An 11,045-nucleotide genomic window follows, 5' to 3' on the forward strand; every position below is an offset into this window, starting at 1 on the left:
ACTGGTGTGTGGGGGGGTGGCTGCTGCCAGTGTTCCCCCCCCCTCGTTCAACCCCTGTCTCTTTTCAGCTGCGGGGGGCACAGAGATGGAAACAGCACGGCCGGACACACAGCGACACGGACAGACGGGCCCGGCCGAGGGGGCTCCCACGCCGTCAGGTGACGGTGACAGTGACGGTGACGAGGAGGAGACGAGGGGGGGGCACGGTTACACTCCCTGCTGCGCCGGGTCGTACCTTCCTCGGCGGATGTTCCTTGGGGGGCGGCGGGGGGGAGAGGAGAGGAGCGTTAGTGCCAGCCCTGGGTGTCCGGGTGTCCCCCCCCCGCCAGTGTCCCTGGTCCCACAGGCAGCAGACGTGTCCAAGCAGGAGGACAGCCATGGGGGCACCAGCACTGCACCCCGTGCTTGGGCACAGACGTGGTCTGGACCATGGGTGACAGTGACGCCCCCCCAGTGCCACATGCAGGCAGGGGCAGGGGACCAAGCAGGGACAAGGAGATGAGGGATCCCCCAGGGACCCACAGTGTAGGTGATGCCCAGCTCAGGGGTGTCCCCAGGACACGGTGACAGCACACAGGAGGGGCGTGGCCGGTGACAGCAGCAGAAGGGATGAGCCATGCATCGGCTGCTTACTTAAATCCCCAGCCTGTCCCCCCTAGAACGATGGCAGCCACCAGCACGGCCCCCGCGATGGAGCCGATAATGATATTGGTGCCACTGGGACCTGTGACAGGGAGGAGGGGACAGGGACACACATCAGTGGGGAGGGGACACGGAGGGACACAGCCCCAGTGATGAGGGGGGCCTGGGATGAGGCAGGACCCAGCTGTGCCCAGCTGAGCTGCAGCACCAGGGTGAGGGGGGACCCCTTGGTCCCCCGGAGGGTGTCTGGGGACAAAGCGGGACGTGGGGAGCCCACCATGGGGCACACGGACCCTTGTAGCGCTCTGTCTCCCCCGTCGGCTTCGGCTCGGGGATGGGGTCGTAGACGCTGCAGTCCTTCCCCGTCCACTCCGTCCGGCAGATGCACTTGCCCTCATTGCTGCAGACCTGCGAGGGGACGGCGTCACCCCCCCACCGCCCTGTGACACCCCCCGGGGGGGGGGTCCCCTTTGTCCCCCCCCCACGCCGTGTCTCTCACCCCGTGGTCGTAGCAGATCTTCCCATCCCAGCTCCCGGGGCAGGAGCTGAAGTTAAAGGCCGTGGCTGGAAGGCATTTGCGGTCGAGACACAGCATCCCGGGCCCGCAGGGCGTCCCGTCCTCCACGTAGCTCAGGTCCGAGCCGTCCACCAGCTGCACGTGGCCTCCCCTGCGCCAGCACGGGGGGAGCCGGTGACCCGGGGGCACCCTCCCGGCCACGGGCGCACCCCGCGGCGCTGGCACCCACCTGCAGTCCACATAGCGGTTCTGGTGGAAGAAGGTGGTGGCGGCGACCTCGCCGCTGAGCTCCCCGAGCCGGGGAGCCCCGGAGATGTTGGCGCAGAGCAGGAAGCCGCAGAGCACGTCCCTGCGAGGCCCCCGCGGTGTCAGCGGCCGGGCGGGCGGCCCCCGGGAGGGGACATGGGGACACGGCGGGGGGGGGTCACTCACTGCTTGTTGCACTGCAGCCAGCCCAGGCCCTCGCGCCCGCAGTTGCCCCTCTCGGTGCCCTCCACGTTGAGCTTCTCGTAGCAGAAGCGCTCGGCTGAGCCTGGGGGAAGCGGGGGTCACCTGCCTGGCCCCCCCCGCCCGGTCCCCCCGTGGCAAAGCCCCCACCGGCGCTGGCACTCACCGCGGCCCCACAGCGCGTTGCACTGCCTGTCTCTGGTCTTGCAGCGCCCGCCGTAGCATCGCCCCTGCGGAACGGGGCACGGGGCTTGAGAAGGGCTGCTCCGCGCGTGTGCGTGGCCGTGGTGTGGTGCAAGGACAAAGACCCCCCCCCCAGTGCCAGGCACAGGGACCGGGAGCCACGTGTGTGCAGGGGACGGTGTTTGAGGTACAGGGACCCACAGGAAGGATTTGCTCATCCCATCACTGTGGGTGTGCGAAGAATGGACTGCAGCTGCTGGGGATACTGCTGGGATTCAGGATCCACAGGCACACACTGAGGGTTCACCCACCCTGGGGACCCTGGTACCCAAACCCCGCATCCTGCGCATGTGTGTGGGACTCAGCGTGGCTGCCATCACCAACATGCACCAGCACCGGGATTCTGGAGCCCATGGGGACGTTCCCAAGCCCCATAGGGACCATGTCCCCCTGCAGGGCCATTCCTGAGCCCCACGGCCGTGCCCCACAGCCTCACCTGCTCGTTCTCACAGAAGTAGCCATCCAGCTTGTGGAGGTTGGGGGGACACTGTTGGGGGACACAGAAGAGGATGGGTGATGCCACACGGCCCCACGTGTGCCACCACGCCTCCCACTCCAGCTCACCTGGCTGGAGTCCCCGGTGCAGGTCTCGGGGATGTCGCACTCATTGACAGCCTCCCGGCAGGACACTCCGCGAGGCTCGTACTGCACCCGGGGATGAAGCCAGCGCATCAGGAGCCCACCGGATCCATCCGTGCGGGATCCTGGATCATCCCCCCCTCCCCGGCCCCTCACCTTGCAGCCCTTGCAGCAGAGCCCATCGCTGCACATCGCGTCATGGGTCAGCGTGCACTTCTTGCAGCAGTTCCCCCCGCTCTTGGCACACTCCTGCCGGGACAGCCCCCGGTGCAACACGTCACGTCATGGCACATCACGACATGTCACACCACGACATGTCACACCATGTCACGACATGTCACACCACATCACCAGGTAATGCCGGCAGCCCTGGGCCCACTCACCGCCAGCGAGCCGCAGTCGCACTCCTCGCCCGCCTCCACGAAGCCATTGCCGCACTCTGGGGGGTCCAGGAGCTGCCAGGACCGAGTTGGGGGACACAACAGACACAAGAGATGCCGGGGGTGCCCCCAAGCCCCCTGCAAAGGGCATCGTCCCCAGGGAATAGCAGGACAACCCCCCTCCCAAACCATCCCCCACTGGGGACGCTGGGTTCGATGCTGCTGCTTTTGCCTTGGACACAGCAGAAGCCCCTGGGACCCCCAGGACATCGTTCTCCCCAGGATGAGGGAGTCCGGGGGGGGGCTGTTACCTTCAGGGGCTTGTTGAAGAGGCAGCTCCCGCCGCCGTCCTGCAGGAACTGGTTGTACTCATCGATGCTGCAGCGGGAGAACTTCCGCGGGAGGTAGTACCTGTGGGGCCGGGGGCACCGTCACCCCCCAGTGCCACCGGGGGGCAGCACCAGGCTGGGTCCCCAGAGCAGGGCAGGACCTTCGCCAATGCCCCCACAGGGGCACCCACCCTGTGTCCTCCATGATGCAGCCCAGCCACGAGTCCGGACACCGGCAGTCCCCTAGAGGAGAGCAGAGGGGCTGGGGGATGCTGCTGCCCTGCACCCCCTTGGTGGCACTTGGGGGTCCCCCCCCCATTGTCCCCATCGAGCTGCCGGGGGGTTGCTGGGTACCTGCGGCCGTGCGGTGCTTGTTCCACATCATGCCCACATTCTGCCCCAGCGTCTGCGCCAGCGTCACCGCCATGGCTGCCACGTTGCCATACTGTACACGGGAGGGACAGGGGCGTCACCGGGGTGACCCTCCCCATCCCCGCCCTGCTTCCACGGGGGTCCCACTGCACCCACCTCATTGACACCCCCGGCACGGGCGGGCAAGCAGATGCCCCCCACAAAAGCGGTGCCACTGCGGCTGCTCTGGAAGGTCCGGCCCCTGGGAGGAAGAGGATGGTGGGGACAGGGGATGCGGCTCCCGGCCCCGGGGATGCGGCGTGGCCGCGGCGCTCACGAGAAGAGGTGGACGGTATCGCTGTGCTCCGCCGGGCCCTCGCGCCGGTACTTGATGAACTCCGTCAGCGTCTCCAAGGAGTCTTCCCCCATGCGGATCCGGTCCTCCGAGGCCCACGTCTCCATGGCCACCAGCACGATGCGGGTGTTGAGCTGCTCCTTGTAGATCTGTGGGGACAAGGGGGGACGGTGCTGGGGGTGAAACCGCTCCCTGGGACAAACCCAGCAGGTGCTGGGGACCAACCCGGTGGGATCAATCCCACCAGGGGACATCGCCCTCAGGGACAAACCCATCAGACACCAGGGATGAACCCCCTGGGGACCAGCTCCTTGGGGACAAATCCACCGAGTGATGGGGACAGACACCTTGGGGACACAACCCCCCCCCCCATGTGCCAGGGCCCCCCCAGGCCAAGGGGGCTCTCACCATGTCAGCCAGGTTGACCACGGACTTGGCGAAGTTGCTGGTGAGAACCACGGACTTGCGGAGCTGCAAGAACTAAGGCGGGGGGACCAGGGGACAGGTTGGGCTGTGGGAGGGGGGCACCCCGACCCTGCCAGCCCCAGCAGCACTCACCAGCTGGTGGTCATTCACCACGGCCAGCTCGATGTACTTGGTCTCGCTGTGAACCGTGTGCTGGGCTCGGCGGACCTGCCGGTGGGAGCCCACAGCTGAGATCCGGCAGATCCGCCCACCCAGCCCCAGCAATGGGGCTTTGGGATCCCCTTTGTGGCTGCCCATGAGGGATACTTGGGATGCACGGAGCGGGGAAGCCACCTGGGTCCCCCCTGGTATTGGCAGGGTCCCCAGGGCATCCCTGGGCCTGCAGCAGCATCCTGCCAACACATCCCCAGCATCCACAAACCAGCCTGGCTGCACCCATGGCAGGGCCGTGCTGAGGCCAAGCCAGCACCCAGAGACCAAGGACTGAGCATCCTTGTCCCCAGCCCCATGTCCCCACTGTCACCCCCAACCTGCCGCCGTCGCCGTAGCTTTGGTAACCCGCCCGTGACGTGCTGGCTCCACACAGGGAAAAGGCAGCCTGAAGGGAAGGGACAGAGCTGGTGGGACACAAGACCTGGGGCCACCAGCACCGCTCCATGGGGACAGGCACCAGCTCCACATGAAGGCTCACCCGGTTGGGAGCAGTTGGGGATGCGCTGGACCACATGCGGTCGAAGGCCCTGCCATGGGGAGAGGAGCGTCACGGCCCCCATGGATGCGACACTGCCACATCCCTGTGCCCCCAGGCTGCAGCTGGGGCTGTGATGCTGCCCTGTGGGAGCTGGAGCAGGCCCATGGCAAGGCCCGGGGCACTCACCTGCCTGTGCTCGACACCCGCCTGGGGCTCGATCAGGAAGGTGGCTCTGCCATCCGAGAAGACCCCACTGCAACGAGCATTGGGGGTAAGAGGGTGCAGCACCCCCTGCCCTGCACACCAAGGGCTGCGGGGGGAACACTCACCTCAGGCCCTGGCAGCTGGAGAGGGCTGCAAAGGAGTGGGGCTGCCCCCGGAGCCGGCCCTGGTAGTAGCAGTGCTCCCCTGCGCCCTGCCCGAGCAGAGAGGTGGGGGCTGAGCTGGATGGACCCTGCCCTGGACCCATCCTGATGGTGCTGTGCGGGGTGCTGACCCCTTTACCCCTGGCTGGTGACTCATGGGTTCCCTGCCTGTCACCCTTAGGGTGTGCACGGTGCCCTGGGCATCACCCATCACCAGCACCCGTGTGAGGTGCATCTTCCTGACACCCACTGGAGCAGCACCCCAATGCATGGGGCACCCCAGGGGCAAGGGGGTCTGCCTAAGGCCACCCGGGTGAAGATGCTGAGCTGCTGGTGGGCTCCTGATGGGTTTATAAATGAGCCACCATGACCTCAGAACTGGCATAGCAGGGCCTGGCATGATGTGATAGAGCATGGCACAGTGATAGAGCATGGCACAGTGATAGAGCATGGCACAGTGATAGAGCGGTGGATGTGGTCTACCTTGACTTCAGCAAAGCATTTGACACAGTCTCCCACAGCATCCTCATAGCTAAACTGAGGAAGTGTGGTCTGGATGATCAGGTAGTGAGGTGGATCGCGAACTGGCTGAAGGAGAGAAGCCAGAGAGTTGTAGTCTATGGGATGAAGTCTAGTTGGAGGCCTGTATCTAGTGGAGTGCCTCAAGGGTCAGTACTGGGACCGTTATTATTTAATATATTCATCAGTGATTTAGATGAGGGAATTGAGTGTACTGTCAGCAAGTTTGCTGATGACACTAAGCTGGGAGGAGTGGCTGACACGCCAGAAGGCTGTGCTGCCATCCAGCGGGACCTGGACAGGCTGCAGAGTTGGGCAGGGAGTAACTTGATGAAATATAACAAGGGAAAGTGTAGAGTCCTGCATCTGGGCAGGAACAACCCCAGGTTCCAGTATAGGTTGGGGAAGGACCTGTTAGAGAGCAGTGTAGGGGAGAGGGACCTGGGGGTCCTAGTGGATGGCAGGATGACCATGAGCCAACACTGTGCCCTTGTGGCCAAGAAGGCCAATGGCATCCTGGGGTGTATTAGAAGGGGGGTGGTCAGTAGGTCGAGAGAGGTCCTCCTTCCCCTCTACTCTGCCCTGGTGAGACCACATCTGGAATATTGTGTCCAGTTCTGGGCCCCTCAGTTCAAGAAGGATAGGGACCTGCTGGAGAGAGTCCAGCGCAGGGCAACTAAGATGATTAAGGGAGTGGAGCATCTCCCTTATGAGGAAAGGCTGAGGGAGCTGGGTCTCTATAGTTTGGAGAAGAGGAGACTGCGGGGGGACCTTATTAGTGTATATAAATATATAAAGGGGGAGTGTCATGAGGATGGAGCCAGGCTCTTCTCAGTGGCAAACAATGATAGGACAAGGGGTAATGGGTATAAACTGGAACACAAGAGGTTCCACTTAAACTTGAGAAGAAACTTCTTCTCAGTGAGGGTGACGGAACACTGGAACAGGCTGCCCAGGGGGGTTGTGGAGTCTCCTTCTCTGGAGACATTCAAAACCCGCCTGGACACATTCCTATGTAACCTTATTTAGGTGTTCCTGCTCTGGCAGGGGGATTGGACTAGATGATCTTTTGAGGTCCCTTCCAATCTCTAGCATACTGTGATACTGTGATACTGTGTGATAGAGCGCGGCACAGCATGGCACAGTCTGATAGAGCATGGCACAGCATGGCACAGTAATAGAGCATGGCACAGTGATAGAGCATGGCACAGCATGGCACGGTGTGATAGAGCATGGCACAGCAAGGCACAGTAATAGAGCATGGCACAGTAATAGAGCATGGCACAGTGATAGAGCATGGCACAGCATGGCATGGTGTGATAGAGCATGGCACAACATGGCACAGTAATAGAGCATGGCACAGTGATAGAGCATGGCACAGCATGGCACGGTGTGATAGAGCATGGCATGGTGCAATAGAGCATGGCACAGCATGGCACAGTGATACAGCGCGGCACGCAGCTTACCGTGCTGTGGCTGCCGTTGCTGCCCGCCCCAACGTGCCGCTCCACGTAGCGGGAGGCAAGGAGGTGGCTGCCGGGAGCAGGAAGGAGGTGAGAGGCCGAGGCAGTGGGGAGGAAGAGGAGGAAGAGGATGAGGAGACAGAGACAGCAGCAGCAGGGCCCTGCCTGCAGCATCGTGCACCCGCCCCCCATACACGTGGCACCACCCCGCTGCGGAACCCCCCAGGTTGGGAGGGTGCTGGCACCCCTGGGCCCCTCTCCCCTCTGGCTCAGCACCCAGGTGCCCCCCACCCCACTGGGACCCCCGGCGCTGCTCACTGGTTCAGCTGGAGGTCGAGGGTGAAGGCTGAGCCGAAGGCACGCACCACGAAGCTCACCCGCGCCAGATGCAGCCCCTGCGAGAGAGATGGAGCCATCACCCCCCCGACAATTAAAACATCATTAACCCCCCCCAAACCCGCAGCCTGTAAAGGGGCGCTTTTACTTTTAACCCCCCCAAAACCAACATAAAGGAAAAAGTCGCCGTTTTGCCCCCAAATCATCCCTGCTGCAGCGCCGGGAGGGTACCCGCACCCCATGGCCACCTCCTCGGTGCATCCTGGAGCATCCCCCCCCGCCTCGCACCTCTTCTCCCGCCCTGCGGTCCCGTCATTCCTGACCTAATTCCTGCCGGCAGCACAGAGCTGCGCTCTGCGGCGCCCTTCCGAGACCCGGCAAACTCAGCGCACGGGTGAGGGTCCGCCACCGGCAGCGCATCCCTGGGGAGCGCCGGTACCGAGGGGAAATGGCGGCCAAGGAGAACCCGAACCGTTCCCTGGGTGCCCCCTCCGCTCGCTGGGAGCCTGGGCGCAGCTCAGGGTGGTGAAACGGGCTCAAGGACGCGTTTGCCACTGCACAGCACCGCAGGGGGGGTGTCCCAAGCCAAGACCGTTCCCATGCGGTCGGGCAGGAGGCCACAGAGGCTGCCCAGGGAGCCAGTGTCTGGGGTCCGCACACCCCGCTTTAACGCCTCCTCCGGTCCTGCCGGAGCCGGTGGCTTCCCTTCACTCCGGGTTTAAACCGCGGCTGCGGCGGCGGCTCCTCAATGTTACTGCTTTTATCCGGTAGGGATGCGGGGATCGATACGCGCCGCCGCCTCCGCCTTGAAAGCACCGAACCCGATGGGTTCCGATGGGACGCGGGTGCCGGCACCGAAGCACCGACAGCCCCAGGGGGGCGTCACCGGCCGCAGCGAGCCCGGAAAGGGGGGAATGGCTGCGGTTTTGGGGTCAGCACCGGGTGGGACCCGCAGGGCTGCTCCCGCATGGCCCCGCTCGTCCTTCCCGGAGCCATGAACCCGTTCACACTGCAGGATTCCTGCCCGCTTCCATTTCATCGCTCCCAACGCCCGCCCGCGCCGGTATCCAGGTTTAACGGGATTTCATGGCACACATCCGTGCAGGGGCAGTGGTGTGGAGTCCAAGGGGATGAAGGCTCCGCTTTGGGATGCTGGGGGCCATGCACATGCTGGGGTGCAGCCGGGTTGGTGACAGCAGCCCCCTGGGGACCTGCCCGCCCACCCGGGGACCCTAGAGGAAGCGGATGGAGGGGGGTTGTGGTTCACTTACAGGGCCTCCTCCTCCTGCAGGCTCATTCCTGACCCTGGTGTCCAGCTGATGCCTCTGGACTTCTCCTCCCGAGCTGTGCCCCACCAGCCTGCTGGGGTGGGTGATTTGGGAAGCGACCCTCCCGTCCTGCCATCCGGCCCGGGGGAGCCTCCGCTGCAGCGAGGGGGCCTGCGCGGCGGGACCTGCGGCCAGGGGACACGTTGGCGTGGCCCAGGGAAGGCTGGGGACACCGCTGGGGGCTGGGGAGAGGGAGAGCTGGGGATGAGGAGGGATGCGATGGGGTCAGGGGGTGAGCCAAGCCTGGCGTCGCATCCCAAAAGGGATGCCCATGTCCTGGTGGGATGCTCAGGTGACATAGAGGGGGTCGTGGGGACATGTCCCAGGCTGGAGGACGTGGGCGGGGCATCCAGGTATGGGCGCATCCCAGAAGGATGGGCTGGGGGGTGCCCAGGGGAGTGGGGGACCAGTTATGGGGACACATCTGGGAGGGGAAGCTCAGGGGGCCTCAGATGTCCTGGAGGGGACACCCAGGGGACACGGGTGGCTGCTGAAGTGACACAGGGCAAGCAGGGATGTGAGGGACCCAGGGACCCATTGCACCTGGAGGAAGGCGGGGTCAGGGCACAGCAGCACATCCTGGAGGGGACATCCAGGGGACAGGGAGGGCCGGGACGGGGACATCTCTGAAGGTGTCCAGGGGAGACGGTGGCCCAGTATAGGGACACATCCCAGTGGGAGACGGAGGGCTGGTGTGGGGACACCTCATGCAGGGGACACGGGGGGGACTTGTGGAGGGACACCTCCTGAGGGGATGTGGAGGGCCTCAATGGAGACACCCCCGCAGAGGGGACACTGAGGGGATGGGAGAGCTGGTGCAGGGACACGTCCATAGGGGACACCAAGGGGACACCGAGAGCCGCTATGGGGACATCTGCTGAGGGGCGGGCACCCAGGGGAGACGGAGCCGCTGTGGGGATAGGGGGGCTGCTCTGGGGACACCTCCAGCGGGGACACCCGGGGGCCGCGGCGGGGGCCGCGATGGGGACAGCTCCGGAGGGGACACGGGGCCGGCTCGGGGACACGTCCCGGGGAGGGGGACAAACGGCGGACCGGCAGCTGGGGCCGGGGCTGCAGGTGCGGGGCCGGTGGCTGCGGGGAGGTGGGGGGGGGGGCTCGGGCCCGGCCCCTCCCGGGGCGCTGCGGGGCGGCGCTGCGGAAAAATGTGTCGATGCAGCGAAAAAGCCGCAGCGGCGGCGGCGGGGCCGGGACCGGAGCGATGCCGAGGCCGGAGGGAGGATGCCGAATGCGGGGACCGGGACCTACCTGGCCGCGGGGCGACCGAGAGGAGCAGGGCGAGCAGCCAGCCCCGCAGCGGGCTCATGGCTCCTTCATAATCCGAGCGCGGCCGCACCGGGCCCGCGGAGCCGGGGACCGTCCCGCCCGTCCCCACGCCCCGGGCCGGGCAGGGAGCGGCCACCGGGCCCGGGAGCGCCGCCCCTGCCCCCCCACCTCCCTCCCTCCCTCCCTCCCTCCACGCGCACACGGCACCGGGCCCGCCACCGGCACCGGCCGCCGGCAGCGGCACCGGCAGCGCCCGCCCCGGGCCCGCCCCGTCCTTCCCTCCCCAGCCCCGGCTGCCGCAGCGCCCCTGGCACCCCCCCGGCTTTGCAGCACCGGAGCCCCGGCCGGTGCCACCTCCCCCCCCCGCCCCGAGCCGGTACCGGAGCCCCCAACGGTACCGCGTGTGTGTGCCCCAGCATCCACCCCCCAGCCGGGACTGGAGTGGAGCAGCCGGTACCTGACACCCCCAGCGCAGCACAGGACCACGGGTACCGCGTACCCCCAGTCAATGCTGGACACCCCCCCCCCCGGTAATGGACCCCCTCCCGTACATCATGAACCAGCATAAGCCCCTCCAACCAGCACAGGACCTTGTCGTCCGTCCCAACCCCAGCCTGTACTGAGCCCCTCAGCTGGTTCATGTCTCTATAACTGGTCCCTGGCACTGGAGCCCCCACCTGGGTCCAGGGTCCCCCTCCAGCACTGGAGCCCCTCCAGACAACTGGAGCTACCAACTGGTACCAGGCCCCCAATTGGTACTGAGTCCCCAGCCAGCACCAGGGCCCCCAGC

At 65.6% G+C, this 11,045-nt stretch overlaps 1 protein-coding gene across 1 annotated transcript; it reads right to left on the reverse strand.

The window, feature by feature from the left end:
• Positions 1-207: 207 nt before the first annotated feature.
• Positions 208-10,295, reverse strand: ADAM11 (ADAM metallopeptidase domain 11; the record flags this gene model as incomplete). The annotated part of the gene is made up of 26 exons (XM_080633413.1): positions 208-253; positions 634-724; positions 936-1,050; positions 1,142-1,310; positions 1,389-1,508; positions 1,592-1,691; positions 1,773-1,836; positions 2,286-2,336; positions 2,414-2,494; positions 2,585-2,677; positions 2,812-2,883; positions 3,120-3,219; positions 3,329-3,380; positions 3,492-3,582; positions 3,666-3,750; positions 3,826-3,992; positions 4,252-4,323; positions 4,402-4,476; positions 4,800-4,867; positions 4,961-5,009; positions 5,147-5,213; positions 5,290-5,375; positions 7,311-7,377; positions 7,626-7,702; positions 8,915-9,096; positions 10,238-10,295. The coding sequence occupies 26 exons, from the start codon at positions 10,293-10,295 to the stop codon at positions 208-210; spliced, it is 2,298 nt and encodes a 765-aa protein (XP_080489539.1).
• Between the last annotated feature and the right edge of the window lie 750 nt (positions 10,296-11,045).

The sequence above is a fragment of the Psittacula echo genome (genome assembly GCF_963264785.1).
Source record: "Psittacula echo genome assembly, chromosome: 23".
Classification (NCBI taxonomy): Eukaryota; Metazoa; Chordata; class Aves; order Psittaciformes; family Psittacidae; genus Psittacula; species Psittacula echo.